The sequence below is a fragment of the Peromyscus californicus genome, unplaced genomic scaffold, assembly GCF_007827085.1.
Source record: "Peromyscus californicus insignis strain IS unplaced genomic scaffold, ASM782708v3 Scaffold_23__1_contigs__length_62951481, whole genome shotgun sequence".
Classification (NCBI taxonomy): Eukaryota; Metazoa; Chordata; class Mammalia; order Rodentia; family Cricetidae; genus Peromyscus; species Peromyscus californicus.
In genome coordinates, this window is record NW_026294534.1 from 30686287 (window position 1) to 30712181 (window position 25895).

The 25895-nt window shown below is 39.0% G+C and overlaps 1 protein-coding gene across 2 annotated transcripts in view; it reads left to right on the forward strand.

Moving 5' to 3' along the window:
- Tusc3 (tumor suppressor candidate 3) overlaps nt 1-25895 on the forward strand; it is a 172818-nt gene that overhangs the window by 130428 nt on the left and 16495 nt on the right. For both annotated transcript variants that reach the window (XM_052752062.1, XM_052752063.1), the window contains one exon: nt 19094-19157. In XM_052752062.1, coding sequence (XP_052608022.1) covers nt 19094-19157 — 64 coding nt within the window. The remainder of the gene's footprint in view (nt 1-19093; nt 19158-25895) is intronic.

Sequence of the window (25895 nt, forward strand, 5' to 3'; positions counted from 1 at the left end):
CAGTACTGGCGGGTTCCTCATCCCTTCCCTCCCTCCTCTCTTGTTGCATGTTAATGCTTTCCTGATGGAATTGCTCCTGATGAAGCTTTCCCTGGGAGGGAGTTAGTTACTACTCATGGGAGCTGCAGCAGCCTTGTACAGAGTACCGTACAGTACATTTGCCTATCCCAGTCTGCATCTTGTTGGTGATAAAAGGCACTTGAAAGACAACACATATACTAATTCCATTGGATATTTTTACATTTTGTCTCTATTCTAGGTAATTATTTCCAAAAGGATGCCACGATTGTGTATAGGAAGATTAACATTGTTCTCTAGGCCTTTCTTCAAACACAAAGATTTGGCTAATTAACCTATGAAGTAACTTTATGTAAATAACTATAACAATATGTACAATAATTTTGTTCTGAATTTTCATTTTTGAAATCTACCAATCTATTGATGGTATCGCTATCATCTGCTGATTGAACAGTAAGTAGCAGCTTCTCGGTTTCTTTCCAGCCATACGATGTTTAATCTCCTTAGATTTTTACATAATCACAAAGATACTAAATTGTCTGTGGGACAAGACCTCAAGCTGACAGAATCTGACTGTGAAATCATTATACTAGTGAAAAGTCGTGAGCTCCCCTAAGGCATCTGATGCTAATCCCAAACAGATATTTCATGCTGACTAATTTCCAAAGCTGTACTTCCTTCCTAGCATGAAATAAGTGCACACATGTCCTTTTCTCTGCTAATTTCAGTTTAATCAACTTTCTGAAGACTCAGTCCATTTGAAAACATGTTAAAAAAGATTATATTAACTAACATTAAACAGTGTCTAAAGTATGAGCTATGTAAGTAATGTTTTAGTCTATAAAGAAAAGATTTTAAACAGTGAACTGTATTCACTAAAATCAATTTATGAGTAAAATATTAATTGAAAATTATCATTCAACTATACTAATATACAAAGGTACTAATTACTAATGATATAATATGCTTTGTAAACATCTGTGAAAATATACTTTTGATTCAACGTTTAGCATGTACTAGCCACAGTCTCGAGCTCAGAGTTTTACTTGTCTTCACCTCCTGAGTACTGGGACTTAAAGTATGCACCACCATCCTTAAACTAAAAGAAGATATTTTCATATTTTCTAAGTATGCATACATCTTTGTAACCATTTTATTGTATGCTGCATAAGATAATTTTGTACCTATGTTGTCACAAAACACTACCAAACAATCATTTGAAGGTTATTGTATTTAAAGCAACAAAGAATTCAAACTCAGATTATATAAATTGTATCTTTCCCCCAAATTGATAGCAGTATGGACTTAAGATTCATACAGACATCACTGTGACATAAAATCAGCTGTGACTAAATTAGAAATTTAGTACTACAAGCACTAAATATCATAATATTTTTAAAACAACAAATGCTATATCATGGAGATGGACAAATGGAGAATCTTTGCTGAAACAGGTAAATGTGTTCTGATCTTAAAATCAAGATAAAGCGTAGTGAAATGATTAGATTACAGGTCATTCCATGATAAACGTCAGTGCAACTATGACACAACCTGAAGAACCTTGGCAGAGGTAAAATGGGGGTTACAAGTCACCGCGACACAAAGAGACAATTTTTATTAGAGCGGGTTTGGATCTAAGTCTTACAAAATTCAGTTTACCAAATACAGTTTTTAAAGCACAAATTTTGGGCGGTGGTGGCGTACGCCTTTAATCCCAGCACAGGGAGGCAGAGCCAGGTGGATCTCTGTGAGTTCAAGGCCAGCCTGGTCTATAGAGTGAAATCCAGATCAGGCACCAAAACCACACAGAGAAACCCTGTTTCAAAAACACCAAAAAGCACAGATTTTGTGAGTGTCTTACATGATTAGGTAACTTACACATACATGCTGCTTTTCTGCAAATGTGCTGTTTCATGTTTCCTTTTTTTCTTATTCATTGAAGTATAGCCCTTCTCAGGTATTGAGTAGACATTTAATTTATTGAATCATTAATTAAGAGATATTTGTCCTGGATTGTCAAGGTCTGTGAGTGACTTGTGGTGGCTTGTGTGAGGCATTTTATTTTCAGGATCTGTTGAGCAGTAGACTCATGAACATGGTCGCCTGGGAACTTTGAGTAAGAGTCAAGAGATTTCAGAACAAATATTAAAGAGCCCTTATTCCAAGCTTGATATACTCAGCACTGAGACAGGATCAGTTGTGTGGAAGTGCTTAGTCTTCCTCTAAAGTGAGAAATCTAAACAAGGCAGCTTGGTGATTGATTAGATGGAGAGTGGTAATAGCTGGGGGTTAAGTCATTAGGTCATTACTGACAGAAGCACTTAAGACTGGCAAACATACTTTGACTTCTTCCCTTCCTGTTTGTATACCCTTGATTTCCTTCACTTGTCTTATTGCTCTTGCTAAGACTTCAAGTACTATATAATATAGGTATTGAGAGAATGGAAAACCCTGTCTTGTTCTTAATTTTAGTGGAATTGCTTTGAGTTTCTCTCCATTTAGGTGGATTTTGGCTGTGGGCTTGCCTCGATTGTGTTGAGGTGTATTCCTTGTATTCCTAGTCAGTCCAGGACTTTTATCATGAGGTGGTCTTGGATTTTGTAAAAGGCCATTTCTGTATGTAATGAGATGATGTGGATTTTGTCTTTTAGTCTGCTTCTGTGGTGGATTACATTTATTGATTTACATATGTAGAGACATCCCTGTGTCTCTGCAATGAAGCCTACTTGATCATGGTGGATGATCTTAGTTTGTTATTGTATTTGGTTTATTGGGAATTTTTACATGTAGGTTCATGAGGGATATTGGTCAATTGACTTTCTTTGTTGGGTCTTTATGTGGTTTATATATCAGGGTAGCTGTGACCTCATTGAAAGAATTGGATAATGTTCCTTGTGTTTCTATTTTATGTAATAATTTGAGGAGTATTGTTGTTAACTCTTCTTGAAAATCTGGTAGAATTATGCACTAATACCATCTGATCTTGGTCTTTTGTTGTTGTTAGAAGACTTCAAATTACTTATCCTATTTCATTAGGGAATATATGTCTGTTTAAATTGATTGTCTGATCTTGACTTAACTTTGGTAGGTAGTATAGATCAAGAAAATTATCCTTAAATATATTTTGGCCATTTGAGATTCTTCTATTGGGAATTCTCTGTTTAGATCTGTATATCATTTTTTTAAATCGATTGTTTGGTATTTTGATGTCTAGTTTCTTGAGTTCTTTCTCCTCTTTCCACTCCTCCCTCATCTACTTACACACCCAACTTCAGTCCATTCTCTCCACCCTCCCTCATCTGCTTACACACCCAACTTCAGTCCATTCTCTCCATCCTCCTCATCTACTTACACACCCAACTTCAGTCCATTCTCTCCACTCCCCCCTCATCTACTTACACACCCAACTTCAGTCCATTCTCTCCATCCTCCTCATCTACTTACACACCCAACTTCAGTCCATTCTCTCCATCCTCCTCATCTACTTACACACTCAACTTCAGTCCATTCTCTCCATCCTCCCTCATCTACTTACACACCCAACTTCAGTCCATTCTCTCCATCCTCCTCATCTACTTACACACTCAACTTCTGTTCATTCTCTCCATCCTCCTCATCTACTTACACACTCAACTTCAGTCCATTCTCTCCACTCCTCCCTCATCTACTTACACGCCCAACTTCAGTCCATTCTCTCCATCCTCCTCATCTACTTACACACCCAACTTCAGTCCATTCTCTCCATCCTCCTCATCTACTTACACACCCAACTTCAGTCCATTCTCTCCATCCTCCTCATCTACTTACACACCCAACTTCAGTCCATTCTCTCCACTCCCCCCTCATCTACTTACACACCCAACTTCAGTCCATTCTCTCCATCCTCCTCATCTACTTACACACCCAACTTCAGTCCATTCTCTCCATCCTCCTCATCTACTTACACACTCAACTTCAGTCCATTCTCTCCATCCTCCCTCATCTACTTACACACTCAACTTCAGTCCATTCTCTCCACTCCTCCCTCATCTACTTACACGCCCAACTTCAGTCCATTCTCTCCATCCTCCTCATCTACTTACACACCCAACTTCAGTCCATTCTCTCCATCCTCCTCATCTACTTACACACCCAACTTCAGTCCATTCTCTCCATCCTCCTCATCTACTTACACACCCAACTTCAGTCCATTCTCTCCATCCTCCTCATCTACTTACACACCCAACTTCAGTCCATTCTCTCCATCCTCCTCATCTACTTACACACCCAACTTCAGTCCATTCTCTCCATCCTCCTCATCTACTTACACACTCAACTTCAGTCCATTCTCTCCACTCGTCCCTCATCTACTTACACACCCAACTTCAGTCCATTCTCTCCATCCTCCTCATCTACTTACACACCCAACTTCAGTCCATTCTCTCCATCCTCCTCATCTACTTACACACCCAACTTCAGTCCATTCTCTCCATCCTCCTCATCTACTTACACACCCAACTTCAGTCCATTCTCTCCATCCTCCTCATCTACTTACACACTCAACTTCAGTCCATTCTCTCCATCCTCCCTCATCTACTTACACACCCAACTTCTGTTCATTCTCTTTCTCTGTCTCTCTCAAAAAAAATCATAAAACAACAAAAACAAACTAACCAAACAGATAAACTAAAAACAGAAATTGAATAAGACAACAAAATGCCAAAACAAAAGATGCACCTCCCAAAAAAAGAGTGTCTTTTGTGTGTGTGTGTATTGTCCAAGTACTCCTGTTCCTGGAATGTGGTTGATGAAAAATGTAGTAACACTCCTTTAGAGAAAACTGATTTTCCTTTTTTTCAGCAGATACCAGTTGCAGTGAGCTTCTTGGTTAAGTATGTCACTTGGTGTCTGTTTTCCTTCTCAGCGTTGGGATCTTATCTGATTTGAACCTGTGCAGGTCTTGTGCATGTTGTCATAGTTTCTGAGTTCATCTATATTAGTGCTGTTGTGTATAGAGGGTGCCATTTTGTTAGAATCATCTATCACCTAAGGCTCTTAAATTTTTCTGCCCCGTCTTCTGCATAGATGAGCCTTGAAGGAAGGGGTGTGATACAGACATCCTGTTTAGGATTGAGTGCTCCAAAGTCTATCACACTCTGTACTTTCTGGTGTTTTAGATCTCTGTTAATTAACATATACTGCAAGAAGAAGCTTGTCTGATGAGTGTTGAGCAATGTTTTGCTCTACAGGTAGAGCGATATGTGATGAGGAGTCATTTTATTATTATGTTCTTTAGCAGAATAATAGTATTAGATTTTCCCCCAAGCCCATGAGCAAATCTTAGTCTCAGGTTATTGACCACTTTAGCAGTCAGTTATAGGTTCCATTTCATGTAGTGGACCTTAAGTCCATTAAAAAGGGGTAACTCCCATAACATCTGTGCTAGTGTTGCCCCCATATATCTTTCAGGCAGGTCTTTTTTAAGTCACAGGATATGTAACTGGGTAATACTGATGATTATTTTTCTCCTCTAGTAACATACAAAATTTCTTCTAGCACCATGAATACTAGTTATTGGGGTGAGGTTTCTAGTGGGCAGCAACTTACTTTCTCTACGTTCCCTCCCATAAATAAATAACCAATAGTCTTGGCAGTAGCTTCTGATGACCCTGAAACAATATGAATGAGAAAGTCTTTTATCCCCATTTTACAGGTGAGGAAACTAGGTTAGTTATAGAACATGCCTATTCCATACTGTCTGGTATAGAATCACAATCCCTTTAATAATGAGCCTATGGAACTTTTCTTGAAGATAAGTACTGTATTCACTGCTATAGCTTTAGGGTGGAAGCAGAACTTATATTTCATACTCTTACACATGTTGCATATAGAGTACTCCTCATACATATGGATTCTTACTGATGGTGTACTAGGAAAAAACAAAGATTGGTGTTGTTAATATTTAACATTTAAATCGATAGCCTTAAAAACAGAAAACCATGCCAGTACTATAAGATTTCATTTGGCAGGTTAGCAGGCTCAATTAGTAATATTCATTATTAGACACATCAAGTCTGGAGACCTGCAAAGCTGTGGCATTGTCAACTGTGTTATGGGTCTACTATCTGAATCCCTATTGGTGTCCTTTTCATTTCTTAGGCAGGTTTCATTTACCGTGCTGTCACACTGTACTTCACATGAAATGTCAGGGTGAAATTTGCAGTCAGTATTTAGAGGCGGTATCTTCACATACTGGATAACCAGAATGTAGTGGTCCTAGCTAGGTGGAGAAAACAGATGACACTGGATCTCAGAAGCAGTTGACTTTGTGTAAAATGTAGGAGCGTTGTTCTTAAGACCATGTGTAAGAACTCTCAAGAGTATAACCCGAAGTTACCTGAAGTACTGTAATAGGAGACGTACAGTAGCAGATAGTCCAGCCTGGTGTAATGGGACAAACACTGGGCATAAGTTGTAATCAGTGAGGCAGTGGCCAACAACAAATACAAATCAAAGTAATGATTCATGAGCCATCTACCAGTTACTTACTATAAATGATTTACTATTAAAGAATATCTTGTCTGACCACACAGGTATTATTCATTATACATATCACTTTGCCCATAGAGAGAGAATTATCAGAACACTGTGAGGTGAGGACTGAGAACCTGGCCGAAATCCTTACTCACAGGTCCATAAAAGGGAGATCAAAGGTTAGGGATTTGGTTCAGTGGTAGATTGCTTGCTAGACACTTGGTTTCCTGGGATGGAAGGAAAAACAAACAAATTCCTATAGCTGTTTATTTTCCATGATAAAAAGGTTATTAAAACTCAAAATTTAATTAATTACACTTGTCATGAATCCCTGATGTGACAAAGCTATGAAATCATTTACGTTATTGATTACATAGTCATAGTATTTCAGTGTTAGCTATTCAGTTAGGTGTTGAAATGCAAAGAAATATAACAATTCATTTTTGTTTTTTTATTACAATAGTAAAGAAAGAAATTTCTATGAAAGTTAGGATGTAATACATTTCAAATTTTCTTTTGTTACTGACTAAAATGAAATCTGTAAGTAGAGAACAGTGTCCCCAACAAAGTTCTTTGTTCAAACTCTTTGGAAGGTGACTCAGAGAGAGCCGCCTTTCAGCTTGTGCTTTGCAGTTGAACCTTTCTTCCTCTGATGAACCTTCCTTCTCTTGTCTCTTCATCTGCAGACTAAAAGGTCTTCACATGGCTGTGGCTCCTGCTTTGTTCAAAGGGGACAAATGGCTCTTCAGAGACAGCTCCTTCCTCTAGCTGTCCTTGACCATTTAGCTCAGGATTTTCTGTTCTCCCTGGACTTTTCTAGCCCTGCGTGTCTTTATTGACTGATGTCTCAGGAGAGACAGGTTCTGGCTTTTTGAGCTTACTCTGCTTAGAATCTCTCCAGTACTGTTTATTTGATGTTGGATTTTGCTTTTCTCTTACTCACAGTACCTGTGTGGCTAATCTGTTTCTGTCATCCAGGTAAAGTTTTAAAGGAGTGAACGTTGTTTACTTCCCTGTTTAGGCCAACACATTTCCATAGAGGGGCCAGAATTAGACCCTGCCTGACCTAGGGCAACAGCTAAGCGGTCATTGGCTTTCTTGAGTCTTGTGTTAAGAGCGCCTAGTGTGCCTTTGGACTCACAGTCCACAGTGGGCTTGCTTTCTGAGTCCCTGGCGTTTTCACTCTGTCTCTTACACTGTGCTAGAAAGTCTGAACACCAAACATGGTTATTGAAATCAGAATTCTTAGAGATTGGTCGGTTGCTGTTTGTGCTGGATAGTTTTGTGTCAACTTGGTACGACCTACTGTCATCTGAGAGGAGAGAATCTCCAATGAGAAAACGCCTCTCTGGGATCCAGCTGTAGAAAGGCCTGTTGGGCGTTTTCTTAATTAGTGATTGATGTGGGAGGGCCCAGCTCATTGTGGGTGGTGCCACCCCTGGGCTGGTGGTCCTGGGTTCTATAAGAAAGCAGGTTGAGCAAGCCATGGGGAGCAAACCAGTAAGCAGTACCCCTCCATGGCCTCTGCATCAGCTCCTGCCTCCAGGTTCCTGCCTTGTTTGAGCTTCTGTCCTGACTTGTTTTGATGATAAACAGTGAGATCAAAGTGTAAGCCAAATAATCCCTTTCTCCCCAACTTTCTTTTTGGTCATGGTGTTTCATTGCAGCAATAGAAATCCTGACTAAGACAATATTACCCCTCTAATTTATGTCAGGTAGTTTCCTACTATTGATTCTGTTCAATTTTCAACCGTCACTCTATATGAACTCCAAATTCCTACATTTGCCATGACAGTTGATTCATTGTGTTAAAGAACATACTAGTAAAATGCTTCTTCTGAGCTTCTAACCTTTCTAAAATACATGATTACAACATTGCCCCTCTCCAGAAAGCCTCCAACATAATGAAATACTAACTCTGGCCCACCACCAGCTATTTCTTACATGCTCTACCCTGTTTATAAAAACCCATAATAGTTTTTTTAGAAAGTATCTCAGGTCAGTTTCATGCATACACAACTTGAGACTTCTTTTGAGAAATAATTGCTTAAGGTAAATGATCAGCCTTTTTAGTCATCAAGGGGGATGTTAAAATTATGGAACCCTTTGTTTGGGAGTATGCCTGAGCCAGGTTATGTGCTGTGGTGGTCATTTAGCACGGAAAAACAATAAAAAGTGCCTCTAAATGTTCAGGTAACAATAGATTTGAGATTATTACTAAGAGTTGACAGTTATAAAGTACTTCTAGTGGCAAATAATTGAAGTTTATCACAGTTTTCATGAACTATTTGATTTTATAGTTTATATCACTTTTAGTTTGGGCCCATTATTTAATGAAATGCATAGAAAGTTCAAGCACAGGGTATGAACAACCTCTAGGGAAATCAAACACTGAAGGTAGATAATACCTATTTGTCCATCTTTTTAAAAATGAACCCAGAAGGACTTGACCTAGCCATTTTATTATCTCCAGCTCATCTGCTCTGCAATGTAGCTCCCTAGTAAAAATTAATCCTGCCTAGAGAAGTTGATGTCATTTGAGGAATACAAAGGAGGTTCCAAGGATAGAGCTGGAAATGTGTAGCTATACAAGATAAAGGAACCTTTTATTAGAATACCAGTGAGGGATTTTGGCGTATTTTGCATAGTGATCTTGGTGACCCAGGATGTGTCCTCAACCCTGCCTGCTTGCATACCATCCTGTCTTTCTTCTTCCTCTCTTTCTTCTTTCCAACTTGCTTTGTGTTTACATGCTTTTTACTAAAGGCTCAGTTGGTTCTGCCTTAGGCAGAATTATAGTTAGACACAGTGGGGCATTCATTCTTAGACTACCTTTAAAGTTTTTAAAAGTGCTAACACAAAGTGCAAGCAGTTGTCTGTCCGGTCTTTACAGAACAAAAGTACCCATTCTTGACCTCTAGTATTCTGAGAAACTGAAAAGGAAATAGTATTATTTATTTTATGTATTCTGAAGAACTTGGCACACAAAAGAATCTGAAGACCAGAGAGTCATCCTGCATCTCTCCTGGATGGTAGTTAGGAATGGTGTCCTGACATGGAACCAGTAGGTACCGTGCTCTGAATGTTACCCTTCGCATGGGTTCCTATGTAGACATATGAACAACAGTCAGTTGACAATATTTAGAAGTCGTGTTTTCAGGAAGTAAAGGTGAGAAGGTCATAAAGAGAGGACCTTTATCTTACAGGTTTGGTGGCTCTGTGAGCAGAAAGGAAAAGCCCCTACCCCCCCCCACACACACACACACACAACTAACAGTTCACCAAGGAGTTGGTGTGAGCATACAGTAAAAAAGTGGCTCTCTTGAAGCCCAGGCAAGACAATTGCCTCTTACACACTAGTCCTCCTGGTACTTTGATCTTGGACTTTTCAGTCTTCAGCCCCTGTGGTTCTGCCCTACCCCCACCCCCCAGTTCATGGTGGTTGGTTTGTTTGGGCTTCCTGAGCACACTGAGGCACATTATACGCCTAATTCTGTCATACAAAGGAAAACACCTTTCATTTTACATAGGCGGTGGGGTCAGTCAACTGTGCTGTGGCCACCTTTCATTTTACATAGGCGGTGGGGTCAGTCAACTGTGCTGTGGCCACCTTTCATTTTACATAGGCGGTGGGGTCAGTCAACTGTGCTGTGGCTCTCCTAGTAGAAAATCCCCAGCAACCAAAGTGAATTTCAAAGATTTTAAATAGCAGAAGATTAAAGTCAAAGAATTTAAATTCAAAGTTCTAAATATTAGAAGCCAACCTATTTTTCCACATCCGTGCAACTAGAGCTGACATCTTTGAATTGAATTCAGAGAAAATACAGAAGTCTATTGGATATATTTCTCTCTCTCTCTCTCTCTCTCTCTCTCTCTCTCTCTCTCTCTCTCTCTTTGTCTTTCTGGCTATTGTAATAATTTCAATACTGACAAAGAAATTAAATCACATGCTAGGTAGCTGATAGATTTTCTTAGATTTCAAGTCTAAATTTGAGTCTAAGATCCCCTTGTATTATAAGGTAATGAATAAGCGGTTATAACAGGCTACAGGGATTCACTGGAGTACTTTTCATGATGCATCCAAAGAGGAGGAAAGAACTTCTTTGTCATGGTAGACTGAAAATTACATAAGATTACACGGGAAGAATTCATATGGAGCAGGAAAGAAAGACAGCAGTGCTTCCAGTGTTGGACAAGCTCTGGAGTCCTTTGGCCATCAGCTGCTTTTGAAGAAAAGAGATGAGTAAGCCAGTCACAGAAGTACATGCCTGGAGTCCCAGCACTTGGGATGGAAACAAGAGGGTCAGGAGTTCAAAGTCATCATATCCTCTACATTGTGAAGTGAGTTTGAGGCTAGCTACCATAGTCTATGTGAGGCCCTATCTCAAAAAGTCAAAAGGAGTGGTGGGGGGGGGGGGGGGGCAAAGATATTCTGTGATTTTTGACTTGTAAATAAGACAAACTGTTACTTGAGTAACCTAATATTGTTGAACTATTTCTATCATTTAGGCTTTGGTTTGGTTTTTGAAATTGTGTAACCCAGATTAGCCTCAGATTGTCTCCTGTATCAGCCTCCTAAGTACTAGGATTATAGCCATGGGGATTTGTGTAACCTTGATATTTTAAATGTGTCTTTAAAAATAAAGCACATGTATACAAATGAAGAAAATAAAAGTCATATATCTAGATATTGGATTAAACCTTTTTTTTCTAGTAAAAAAAATTAGGAAAAGAAATAGATGTTGGCCTGTAATTTTTTCCACTTAGATTTTGTCATTCTTCTTAAGGGTAATTTTCAACATTTTCCAAAACCTGTTTAACTAAAGCAGATTCTGTTGAGGTTCCTAAGACAGTAGTTAAATCCTTATATTTTATTACACAGGTGATATCAACTTCGTATAGGAGGCTTGAGTAAACTTAAAAGGATATGTTTTTCCATGGTAAAAAGAGTTAAACCAAGACATAGTCTGCTTTTATATGTCTAATAATATACATAAGCCAGTGGACAATAGTTTCCATTTGCATCCTATGACTAAAATAGAAAAACTGATTTCAAATTAAGAAAATAGTATAGTCCCATGTCTTTTTATGTTTTGCTGTGCAAACTTAATGCTGATGAATTTTTATTCTAAATAAGAGTAGGACCACTATAATATGACTATGGTGGATGATCTGTATGAACTGTTCTTTTAATTTTATGTTACACGTTCTGTGAAGTATTCAGTACACTCAGTGAGTGAGCAACATTCCTAATGTTTTGGCAAATGTCTGCCTGGTAAAATGGATATGTGTAATGGCAAAGATAGTAGTTTTTTCTTGAACTGCCTTTCACATTCAGTGCCACTATAAACATAAGTTAACTATACATTTTGGAGTCAATTACCATTAGCTTTTGATACTTCTCTCCTCAAAATGAGGAAAATTATGTAGATGATACCTTGCTTTAGCTTTAAAAGAATCATGATTGGTAGTCTTTCTTTCAAAGAGTTTGAAAGTGCATGCACCAATTAAACACAAATCTTTAGAACTAGCTTAAATCCGTGTGTCCTAGTTTAATCACAATTGAAGCATAATGGAAGACATCTATAAACAAAGGACATGAGTTGGAGTTTCTAGAGAGCAGTAGAATTCATATTTGTCTTTACTGTCCCTTTGTTTGCCTTGTGGTTTTCAGTGTACCACTACTCTCACTGTTGGACTTTACTAGCCATGTTCTTAGAGTTGAATGTATGAATTTAAGAGCCTAAATCAATGCCTGATGATCATTCATTGCTCAGTAAAAATCAAATTAATGCTAGGTAATTAAATCCTAAAGTTTTATGTTGTTTCTGGTCTCAGAGTAATTTTGAAGAATAAAAACAACCCAGGGATGGTACACAGAGAAACCCTGTCTCGGAGAAAACAAAAGAATAAGAAAGCCAGGCATGCCGGGCGGTGGTGGCGCACGCCTTTAATCCCAGCACTCGGGAGGCAGAGCCAGGCGGATCTTTGTGAGTTCGAGGCCAGCCTGGTCTACAGAGTGAGATCCAGGAAAGGCGCAAAGCTACACAGAGAAACCCTGTCTCGAAAAACAAAAAAAAAAAAAAAAAAAAAGAAAGCCAGACAGCCCATTTCTTAATTGGACTGTTGGGCATTTTGATGTCTAATTTCTTGAGTTCCTTATATATTCTGGATATCAGTCCTCTGTCAGATGTGGGGTTGGTGAAGATCTTTTCCCATTCTGTAGGCTGTCGCTTTGCCTTGTTGACTGTATCCTTTGCTCTACAAAAGCTTCTCAGTTTCAAGAGGTCCCATTGATTGATTGTTTCTCTCAGTGTCTGTGCTACTGGTGTTCTATTTAGGAAGTGATCTCCTATGCCAATGCATTCAAGACTGCTTCCTACTTTCTCTTCTAGCAGGTTCAGAGTAGTTGGATTTATGTTGAGGTCCTTGATCCACTTGGACTTAAGTTTTGTGCACGGTGATAGATATGGATCTATTTGCAGCCTTCTACATGTTGATATCCAGTTATGCCAGCACCATTTGTTGAAGATGCTTTCTTTTTTCCATTGTGCACTTTTGGCTTCTTTGTCAAAAATTATACGTTCATAGGTGTGCGGATTAATGTCAGGGTCTTCAATTAGATTCCATTGGTTCACATGTCGGTTTTTATGCCAGTACCAAGCTGTTTTTATTACTGTAGCTCTATAGTAGAGCTTGAAGTCAGGGATCGTGATGCCTCCAGAGGTTGTGTTATTGTACAGGATTCTTTTGGCTCTCCTGGGTTTTTTGTTTTTCCATATGAAGTTGAGTATTATTCTTTCCAGGTCTGTGAAGAATTGTGTTGGTATTTTGATGGGGATTGCATTGAATCTGTAGATTGCTTTTGGTAAGATTGCCATTTTTACTATGTTAGTCCTGCCTATCCATGGGCATGGGAGATCTTTCCATTTTCTGACATCTTTTTCAATTTCTTTTTTTCAGGGACTTAAAGTTCTTGTCATATAGGTCCTTCACTTGCTTGGTTAGTGTTACCCCGAGGTATTTTATATCATTTGTGGCTATTGTAAAGGGTGATATATCTCTGATTTCCTTCTCAGCTTTGTCCATTGTATATAGGATGGCTACTGTTTTTTTTTTTTTTTTTTTTTGAGTTGATCTTGCAGACAAATGGATAGATCTAGAAAAAATCATCTTGAATGAGGTAACCCAGACTCAGAAAGACAAACATGGTATGTACTCACTCATAGGAGGATACTAGATGTGGAACAAGGATGACTGGACTGCTACTCACATCACCAGGGAGGCTACCTGGAAAACAGGACCCTAAGAAAGACACGGGGATCGCCCAATGACAGAGAAATGGAAGAGATCTACATGAACAGCCTGAACATGAGTGGGGGTAGTGAAGGGCGAGGGCCGAGGGAAAGAGAGCTTGGGGGAGCGGGAGATCCCAGCTGGATCAACAACAGAGAGGGAGAACAAGGAATAGGAGACCATGGTAAATGAAGACCACATGAGAATAGGAAGAAGCAAAGTGCTAGAGAGGCCCACAGAAATCCACAAAGATACCCCCACAACAGACTGCTGGCAATGGTTGAGATACAGCCCGAACTGACCTACCCTGGTGATGGGATGGCCAAACACCCTAATTGTCGTGCTAGAAACCCCATCCAACTACTGAGGGATCTGGATGCAGAAATCCATGGCTAGGCCCCGGGTGGATCTCTGGGAGTCCAATTAGCGAGAATGAGGAGGGTTTATATGAGCGAGAATTGTTGAGACCAAGGTTGGATAAAGCACAGGGACAAATAGCCAAACGAATGGAAACACATGAACTATGAACCAATGGCTGAGGGGTCACCAACTGGATCAGGCCCTCCGAATGGGTGAGACAGTTGATTGGCTTGATCTGTTTGGGAGGCATCCAGGCAGTGGGACCGGGTCCTGTGCTCATTGCATGAGTTGGCTGTTTGAAACCTGGGGCCTATGCAGGATCGCTTGGCTCGGCCTGGGAGGAGGGGACTGGACCTACCTGGACTGAGTCTACCAGGTAGATCTCAGTCCTCTGGGGAGGCTTTGACCTGGAGGAGGTGGGAATGGGGGGTGGGCTGGGGGAAGGTGAGGGGGGCGGGAGGGGGGGAGAACAAGGGAATCTGTGGCTGATATGTAGAACTGAATTGTATTGCAAAATAAAAATTAAAAAAAAAAAAAAAGAAAGAAAAGAAAGCCAGGCAGGCATCTTGTCTTATTTCTATAATCCTAACACTTGCCAGGAGTTCAAGGCCAACCTGGGCTACATAATCACTCCTTCTTTAACAACAACAAACAACAACAAAAAGACAACAAAAGTGAAAGCCTGTAGTGATACTTTTATCACCTTTTAATATTATCAGTTCAACCCACTACTTTCACTTGTGAAAAATACAATGAATTTGTCACTCATAAGTACTTAAACATGTTTCTTTAGTGTTTGTAAATTAGAAGCTATTTTAGTGGTGCATTCTTGATTATTCTTATTTGCTCTAGAGAGATAGACACTATACTAATAACTTAATAGAACATTTTTGTATTTATTATCCTTATATTTAATCTATTAAGGAATATTCATTCTCCTTTTCTCTTCCTAAAGTTGAGATAATTGAGTTTAGTTGACATGTTTATGGTAAGGTACATAGATAGTTGCAGATTCAGAATACTCTCTGAAGGCCTCAGATGCTACATATCCATTATGAATCCATAACTCTAATGTCCAAGTATACCTGTTTGGTTTTTCCTTCCTTCCTTCCTTCCTTCCATCCATTACAGTTGTGCATGCAAATTGGAGTTAAGTACACAAGTCTTTTTATTGTGACTGGAAACAGTACATTCTGTGGTAAGATTTCCTGCATACATTTTGGAAAGCATTGAAGGATTCTGAGCAAGGTAATGATAGGATCTGGCATGCTTTAAACAGGATTAATTTGACTGGCAACTTGACTGATGGGGTACGGCAAAGAAATGAAGGTGTCCTTGCAGTAAGCTGACAGTAAATCTTAGGCTCTCTTCCGTAGGCACCTTTGCAGGTTCTCCTGTAAGTGCTGACAATGCTGGATTGGGAATGATGTAAAAGTAGAGCCCATGGTGTTTTCTGAATGGTGGGATGTATGGAAAGAGAGAAGAGAAGTCAGGGGAAGGATGCAAAGATGATTTCAGGGTTTAGCCTAAACAACTGGATAAATCAAGTTGCTATTCCTGAGATGAGAGAAATCGCAAATTCTGTAGTAGAAAGGAAAGTGAAACAAAAGTTTGTTTAGTCCTTTGTAAGTTTCAGATCTCCAGGTGGGATCTATTAATAGCAATTGGTAGAAGTGGAATTAGATAGATATCTTACCGGTCTGCAAGCAAATGTGAGAGCCATGTGTACAGATTTAATAACTGAAGTACTTAGGTTGGGTAAAAATGCCTTGGGAGTACAGAAGAAAGGCCCACGCCTCTGGATCTGAGACACCTAGAGTTTGGAGGTAACTGAGTACTAGGGGCCCAAGCCTGTGGATCTCAGAGACACACAGTTTGGAGGTAACTGAGTACTTGAAAGCAGGGGTCAAAGCCTATTGATCTCTGAGACACCCAGAGTTTGGAGGTAACTGAGAACTGGAAAGCAGGGCCCAAGCCTCTGGATCTCTGAGACACCCAGAGTTTGGAGGTAACTGAGTACTGGAAAGCAGGGGTCAAGCCTCTGGATCTCTGAGACACCCAGAGTTTGGAGGTAACTGAGTACTGGAAAGCGGGGGCCAAGCCTCTGAATCTCTGAGACACCCAGAGTTTGGAGGTAACTGAGTACTGGAAAGCGGGGGCCAAGCCTCTGGATCTCTGAGACACCCAGAGTTTGGAGGTAACTGAGTACTGGAAATCGGAGGCTGCCATAATCTTCATGGAAGAGGATCCAGTGGAGGAGCAGAATCAACAGTGGCAACCTAGAAATGAGTGGAGACAGTCACTAGAGAGGACAGGGTGATCAGATGGAGAGGGGTTACGTGATGTAAGTTTTAGAAGTGACCATGGGGTCATTTCTCCTCAGTGAGAACTCCTCAGTGACCCTAACAGAAACTTTATTGGAGAAGATTCTGTTGCTTAGAACAAGGAGAGTTTTGAAATCTCTCACTTAAAAAATGCCTGAATTTCTCATTTTATTCTAAAATAGACATGGTGCCTTGCAATTGTTACATAAGTTGGGGCATATTGTACTAAACTGATACATTCAGTTATTTTAGGCAGTTATATAAATACTGACTTTAATTTCTTTATGTTTCAACAATTGCTTATCTGATTGCCAAGTAAGGATTAATTTTTAAAAAATTAAACTTCGTTGATATAATGAAGATAATTACTAATTGTACAATTTTGAGCAAAGAATTAAGTTTCTAAGTTCCATTTTATCGTAGGGAGATGACAGGTAATAACTATTTTATTTGGTTGTTAAAAGATTAAAGTAGGAAATTATACATTTTATCACACATGCAGCAAATGACAGTGTACTGCAGTAGAATAAAAGCCCAACTTTTGAATCACAAAGACCAAAGTTCAACTCCCAAAGCTTGTGAAAACCTGGAGATTTCTATAAAATGTATAAAATGGCTGTAATAAGTCATGGTACATTATAGGGCTGTTAAAATTCCTCTGCAAGCTTCAGGTAGAATTCTTAAATGCCTTAGACAGAATGAGTAGTCCATAAATAGTAGCTGTTACTATGCTATTATGGATATAATTCTTATTATCTTTATGATTAAATTAATAAAAGAATAAAAACTTACTCTTTGTTGGTTCTTTGAATCTTAGCTCTAGTCAGACTTGATGTCTGACTACTACAATTTGTAGTATTTGTTTGGATTGTTGTTTTGTTTTGTTTTTTAAATAATTTTGCCAGTGTCACATATTTGTGAGGATTAGTTTTATATGATTAGCAGGTAGATAATGTTTGTCTAAGTTATAGTAGTTTCCACATAAGAATATTAAATAGAGTCAGAAAAGAATATAAATGACAGGATTTTAGAGGTCATCTTATGAATGAATTAGAAGTGACTAATATTAGGACTTTCCTGAGACTGTGCTTAAAGAATACATCTGCACACAACAACCCGTCTACAAATGAGGCAGTTCTGTTATGAAGTGCTTAGAATGAGAGGTAGGAACAGATACTTTAGATCAGGAGATACTGCTCTTTTCTGGAGGGAAATGGGGGGTGGATGTGTAGGAGAGGGGAGGATAGGGAGACTGGGAGGAGTGGAGGGACAGGAAACTGAAGTTGGGATGTAATATATGAGAGAAGAATTTCAAAAAATAGACTACTTGAAAATATGGGGTAGACAAGATGGCTCAGCAAGTAAGCGCTTTTGCAGAGCATGCCTGGTGATCTGAGTTTGAATCCTGGACTCCAGGCAAAGATGGAAAGAAAGAACTGACTCCACAGAGTTGTCCTCTGACTTGCACAAGTGTGCCCTGACACGTGGTCCCTCCCCAACACATTGTGTGTGCACGCACATACACACAGCAACAGTAAAAAATAAAATACTGGAGAAATTAGAATAAAGTACCAAAAACAACACTGATGACAGCATGTAGGCTTTATGTCAAAAGACCTAGGAAGTATCTAATAAAAATTCCTGATTTTACTCATGGGAGAATACTGAATTTATTTTGTAACTTGTCCAAGGATAGCACCAGGAATAATCTGGTCCCTTGTTAAGTGTGATTCTCATTAAAACACAGAATTCTGCTGTTTGTTGTCACAAAACAAAATTGAACCAAAAAAATTGCAGGACCTCTTGGAACTCAAATAACATAATTGTGTGCTATATATGATATAAAAAATTAGAATGCTTATTTGTATTACAAGATGCTGTATTTTTTTTCTCCAACATGAAAAAACAAGGCAAGAACTATTATTTAAAGCAACTACCCAGAAAAGGGAACTAACTGTTTGGGGGCACTAGCAATAGGGGGTGGAGAGAACAGGGAAGGTATTTGGGATGGCTTGTTAGAAGAGAGTACAGCAGCATATGCATGAGAAGGTCAGAATGAAATCTGTTGTATTAGTGCTGACGAAAATATTAAAAATAATAACGCAACTTCAGAAACCAGTGACCTTCATAAGGGATCATAACAGAGTGCTTCAGGGTTAGTGACATGTGTTCCTTTCTAAGGCTAACTCCTTACTCCAAATGTTGGTGATGTGGCAGAGAACGGCTGGACATTGTGCAGGCCAATTTAAAAACAGTAAACTTGCTTGCTTGCTTGTTATATTACTCTGTCCAGTGTCTTTACAAGGAACTCGGCTAAAGTCACTGCTTCATGTGTTGGTGTGTGTGTAATGTTATCAAGAAGTAAAGTTTATATGTGTGAGATGACTTGCTATCCAGTTGTTTTCTACAGTTTATAGTAACATCATCTAAACTCTGTCATCTATTCCCAGATAACTAAGTTATTCAAAAGAATTATAAGTAGGAGCTTAATTGGTAGATTACTGTATGGGTTATATGCCTCACAGAATTGTGAACCAATTACTTTTCCCCATTTGTGATTTTTTTATTTTCTTCATTTACAGAGCTATATCCATGGGAGCAGCCAGGCCCAGTTTGTGGCAGAGTCACACATCATTCTGGTACTGAGTATCCTTTAAAATATGAGGTTCTGGAAAAGGTAAAGAAGAGATGCATGATAACAGATTGCTATTTTTGTGGTAGTAAATATCAAGGCTTTTAAAACATATTAAACTTAAACCTAATTTTTCTAATTCCATGTAATTACTTCCTGGAACACTATATTTTCTATTATGCTGAATCATTTGTAGATTATAAATTTCTCTTTCTTACTGGTTATTAAATTTCAAAGTATTGATTTTACTATTCATTGATTATCTCTGCCTAGGTGTTGTGTGCTCTCTCTCTCTCTGTCTCTCTGTCTCTGTCTCTCTGTCTCTCTCTGTCTCTGTGTCTTTCTCTCTCTGTGTATAATTTTTCTCTAATGGGAGCTTACTAAAAGGGCAAAATGTGTGTCTGATATATATATGTGTGTGTGTGTGTGTGTGTGTGTATATATATATATATATATATATATATATATATATATATACACAAATGTATATTACTTTCTTTTGTGTGGACTAGATGAAATAGCACCCATAAAGCATAGGTTTCAAAAACCCACGAGTTTAATCTCTATTTTATTTTTCCCCTTAGAATTTTACTAGTCACAAATTGAATACAGAGATGCATTTTATTGCTCTAAATGACAAAGGAATAGATGATTAGGAAAATACAGCCCTTGGTATTGTTATAGTCATAAAGTCTGTACTGGAAAATGCTGAAATAATTTCATTCTTCTAGGGTGAGATGGAACGCTTCCAATTGTTCACTTACAGGTTAGTTTTTAAAAAGACACTGTTTATAGGCCTGAACTTTGAGAACAAGTTCGAAAAGAGTTTTTAAATGTCTAGTTTATTATTCCAGAGAAGTGAAACGCTGTGTTTCTGAAATTCACCAAACCATGTTGACCATCTTCTGCATCTGTTTGTGTCATGTTATTCTTCCTTGTTGATGACACAGTTGGATCTATACATTGAATGGCATGTAATTTCATCTTACTGCATTCATTGACTTAGTAATGTATAATTTCAAAAGCAAAAAATTGCTGTTTACCAGAGTGGCCTTAGGTGAGAAAGTAAAATAGTTGTGAATATGTTGATCGGACCAACTCTTCATTTAAAAATAAAAGCAATGAGATATTTGCTGTCAGTTTATATTTTAATTAGTTCCGTGTGTTCATGAAGTACAAGGCATGCGGTTTGAAGGAAGTGGAAGGAGGTCCCGGGTATTGATTACTGGTAATTGTTTATTTACAGATTGTACTTTCTTCCTTTCTTGGTTTTTTTTTTCCCCTGTGTGGTCCAGCATGTTTACAGCATGCTTTCATCTAAGTAGCACATCTCTTGACCCTGAGGAATACCTAGCTGAGAAGCTACTAGGAGATCTTCCTTCACCGTATCCAGGAATTCTCCAAGGTTTCATTTCCTGCTTCATTGACATCAAACTGAGATTTAGGATAGAAAGACATTTCACAAGCTATGTGACGTCTTCCATATAGATTTAATTTATAATACATAAAACAAAAGTCCCCATTCCCTTTATTCTCACAGAAATTCTTTCGTTCTTAGTCCTGTGTATTCCTACTTCAGAGAAAACTGTTTAAAAGGGGGAAGGGGAGTATACTACCTTAAATGTTAGCTTGCACTTGTTGCTAGTGAAGTTTAAGAGCTATCTTGAAATTGTCCTCATTTTAATTTCTCCCACTAATAGTCTACTGATATTTTTTGACTTATACAAATTACTGTAAAATATGCTGAGTGTCTTTCTTTTATGGAAAACCCATCATTAGATAAGGTTGTTTTATACGAAGCCTGGTTGAAAGCCCAGAGAAAGCAGACTGAGTCCAGTGTCGTTTGTTAAAGATTTGTATTGACTGTCGCTGCACAGTTCTTCATATCACTAGTGCTTTGTTAACGCATAGGGAAGGAAGAGGGAAAAGAGTTCTCTGCAGTGTTTTGGAGAAGATTATACAAAAAGGACTATACAGCATTTATTGGCTGTATGTCTGAAACACCCAGCATAACTAACATTTGCTTTATTACATTCCTCCTAGAAAAATTTATTCTAGTTAAGTTCTTACTCAGTTCTGTCTTCACCTACTGAAATAACTGTATTCACTGTTCACAGCTAGAATGTCTTGCAGTATAGTGCAGTGTTGCATGTGCTGTGATCACTCCACGTGAGAGCAGCAGCAGGAGCAGCAACAGCCGGCCTAGAGAAGCTGAACCAACCTCCACTGGACTTCTGGGTGTAGAAAGAATTTCTACAGATGGGGGAGGGAGCGTGAAAGTACTCACTAGATACTTGCTGCCTGTGTATGTGTGCACATATATATTGCTTTATTACATTCCTCCTATATGCATGAGCGCCTGAGTATGTGTGTGTGTGTGTGCGCACGCGCGCGCGCGCGTGCTTTTCTGTGTATCCTTGTAGTGTTGCTTAGTGCTGGATAACACAATTAGGAACTCATCCCTGCAGAAAACTAATTCTCCATATCTCAACTGTCCTCAGTTGTTTATAGTTGTTTGTCTAGGGTCGGAGCCCTGTGAGAGTCCCCCTTCCATGTTAGCATGTCTGTTGGTGAACATCTTAGGTCTTTTATGGCAGCCATGTTGTTGAGGTGTCATGAGTGTAGCCTCCCTGTCGTGTCTAGGAGACAAAGTCTCAGCAGACTTCCTGGTTCTCCGGCTCTGAACAGCCTTTCCAGCACGTCCTCTGTGATGTTCCTGGAGCCTTAGGAGCAGTACTGCTGTTGTGGATGTATCCCCTGGGGCTGGTCTCCCCACTATCAGTTGTTCTCTGCTTTTGGACCAGCTGTGGTTGTATGAGAACTGACAGAAAGAAGCTGTGCCTGCAGAGACTGATTGGTTGATTATCACTACAGTGCTCTGGAAAGACTGGAATATTCCATGTCCAGAGGCATCACCTTATCTTGGGCTAGTTCTAATCCTCCAGAACTATTCCTTGCCCTTGAACATCTTGTAACTAATAAATAAAAAATGCTTTGGAATCTGTTAGCTGAGCAGAACACTAACTTCAACCACCCAAAAGCTAAGAATGTCATCGAGTAGCATCTTCATCCTATAGAAAAGCTTCCCAACCATCTTGCTGTTGTCAATCTGATGTACCCCCTATTTAGTTTTATCTTGCCTTACTATGACTTTCTTTGTTCTGTAAAACTGTGAAACTTCTTCCATATTGGAACAGAGAATTTGGGGTAATCTAAATCTATGTTCCCAGGCCTTAGTCACTCAAAAAATGTTTCCATAGTCAACTATCTTTAATTCCCTTTATGATGAGAGCTGTGGTTTTGTGTAGGAATTGTTTTCTGTAATGGTCTGCACCTGTACATAGAGAAGTTTCTCTGATAGAGTGAGAGCTACCTTATTCTTCATGAACTGTTCTGGTAGAGAGGATGGAGCCATTGTCCTTTAATCTGTATGTCTTCGTTATAACCAGCAAACTTCATGTCCAGCTCCTCTGTTCTATTAAAAGCCCAGAAAATTAGCCTTCACAGAAACCCAAGGAGGCAGCTGTCCCTCTTTGGGACCTGCCTGCTGTCACTGTCGTTTACCTTTGGCTTCTGCACAACCTGCTTTCAGTCATCCCTCCGGGTTAACCTTTCTTCCTTAGTGTTGTATGCACAGGGGTTCACTAAGACAGACACTCACTCGAATTTCAAGTAAAAAGAGCGGTCCGAAATTCCGAGTCTGTGTGACTGTTCTGGTGTCACACTCGGACGAGAGTCGGCGAGACCTACCCTACCTGCCAGCCCTTTGAACAAAGCTGTGTTGGCCCAGTCACACCTTTGTGACCATGTTTTGTATTCAAACAGCTAGGTGAGTAGTAGCGACAGACATTATGTGGGATGCATAGCCAATAGTATTTACATCTTTAGGCCTTACACCTTACAGAAAACCTGTAGTCAGTAAAGAAAAGAAAAAAAAGACCTACAACTTTCCTACCCCAAGAATAGATGCGATTAGCTTTTTTTATTATGTTTCTCTTCCTCATCATCTCTCTAAATTTGTATGGAAAGAGATGAAGTTAGGTATTCATAATATTTTATTTTCATTTAGCATGATAAAATTATGCTTTATTAGTAATAACTTCTGTCACTTTATTTTATATGACTAGTTTTCCACATATAAATGTACTGTATATTGTAGGTGACTTTCTGTTTTTAGTATCTCAATATTACAAGTTATCCTTAAGTATTTTTATTTTGTCAACATAAAGGCATGTTGAAAGAAATCCAATGTGAGGAGAAAAGCAAAGAGACTTTATTCAAAGTCAATTGAGGATGTCAGCCAGGAACTATGTATTTGTGATGCCCAGAAGAAAGGCTTTGAATGGTGTCCAAGGACATTGATTTTGTTAAGAAGTAAGTTGGAGTCAGTTATGGATTAGGGAGGGGCTCATGAGGTTCTCTCTTCCTGGTGAACTCTTGGCTACTGACGGGTTTTTGGAGATAGACGGTCATTGTCTTCACTTGTGTGCCCATTGTGTTCCAAACCTGTGGTCATAGATGATCCAGTGGGCTATAAAACAAAACAGAAGGATGTGCACGTTGGAAAGGTCAAAGAACATATTTAATCAATAGAATTAGATTGGGGAATAATAACCCAGGTTGTTGAGAGGCTGGCCACACATGGCTCAATAGGCTGTACAATCCAGGGAAACCATTACAGGAGAGGTGGAAGGTGCTTGTAATGCAGTCACAATCTTCAGGAGTTGGCGGAAGCTCTGGTGCTGTCTCAGAGTAACCTTGCTCACTGTGGTCCATGTCTCATGCTTCCCCTCAGCCTCATTCTTTTGACATTTAAATCCTTTGTCACTTGTATATTGAGACTTTTGGTATTTTAGATTATAGTAAATAATTCTAGGAATTCATAGGAATCCCTTTATGGAGGTGATAGTAATTCCTTATGTATACACTCAGCACTAAATTTCTAACATCCTGAAACCTGAGAATTTTAAACCTTAGGTTTCTAGTCCCTTCTTGCTTGGTTAATAGGAATTATCTCTACATAGTACTCTGTCACTCTAGTCTACAGAATATTTTGAGAATTTGATTTCAATGTGAAATATAAGCATATAATGCCAGATCATATTCTATGTGTTTCAGAAGGAATTTAATATTTTCACATTGATTCCTAAGATTCTAATATGAATGTTTTAGGATAGTAAAATACGTTTTTGTGTTTATGGAAACAGTGTTGTAGTCAGCATCTTACACTGGGATTCAGCGTTCATCATATGCTGGTTCTGTTTGCTTTTCTCCCCTTGGCCCCATCCTCACCATTTTCCCGTTGTCCCAGACCTCTCTGTCACTTTGCATGTTTTGAGTGACTTACTTAGAGTCTCTGTACGCTTCAGTTGTTTTATTTACAAACTGGTAATAGTACCTGCATCAACGTCTGTAAGATAGTCAACAAAAGAATTTTTTTTTTTCTGTCCCTTGTGGTCTAGGGCTGCAGTGGTAGGGAACACAAGGATGAGATGGGACATGACAGAACAGTGGGGTGGCTTGACTTTTACAGCTCTGAGAAGAAAAGATCGGGGAATATTTAGACCTAGAGATAGAAAGTCATTTCATGAGCAAGAAAACGAGCAAAACATGAATTTCTCCACATTAAAAGTACAAACTTCTGCATGATGAAATAAATGCCAAAGACATAAAGTAGGAGAGTCTGTGTATAATACTTTGTTCAACTAGTATTCAGAACAAAATGGAGACATAGCCATTGGCAAATCCAGATGCTTAACTGGGCAGAAGAGAAATGACGGATGCAGTAAGCATGGCAGAGATGCCCAGCCTCAAGTGGTGCTGCTGCTTCTTCCTTACAGCTTGCTAATATCAGCAGTGCAGCAGTACTCCATGCAAGGTAAGGAAAATGGAAACGCTTTTCTTCCTCCAGAGCAGTACCGTTACAGCTAACAAGTTGGAAAGTACACATGCCTAGCCTCGAATGCCCTGTGGCTGCGTGCAGGAGATCTGTGCATACATGTAAAGAGTCCTGTAAAGAGTAATCCTTTGCAGCAGTATCTGTAAGAGAAAGTGTGCTGGTGGAACAGCCTGGTGCCTTGAGACAAAGCAGTAAAGTATTTTATACTCTTAAAAAAAATCTTAGGATCTTTATCAGGAAATCTTAAATTTGTAAGAAATTCAAGAGCTTTTCAGATGAGATGTGCAGTATTCAGTGTTCAGCACTGTAAAGGATAGTAATAATAAAATGAAAACTCATCGAATTAACATCCTGCATTTTTTTCTCTCACACGGAAGACAGAACCCAGGGCCCAGTAGGGTGAACCCAGCAGGCAAGTGCTGTTGCTCTTTTACTTTGAGTCACGGTCTTACTGCTCAGCTTCCCGTGTGCTAGGATTGCATGTCCTTACACCACTAAGATACACTTTCCATGGAGGTTCCAGTGTGTGTGTGTTTATAAACACAAGTGGACAGTTGTAGTTTGTACACGTCCTTACACCACTAAGATACACTCTCTACTGAGGTTACGTCTCTGTGAAACACAAGTAGACATTTGTGTTCTTCTCTGTATATCATTTGACCCTGAGACTGTCTTTACATATAGCTTTATGTACATTAAAATTACCTGGGTTTTTATTTTGAAGACATAATTTTCTATCACTTTATCCACAATTTTATTTACAGATTTGAGATAGCTATTTGTCAGATATAATTGTGTAATTAATATTGGCTTTGGTTTGAGTACCTATAGAATTCTAAACATTATAGTTACA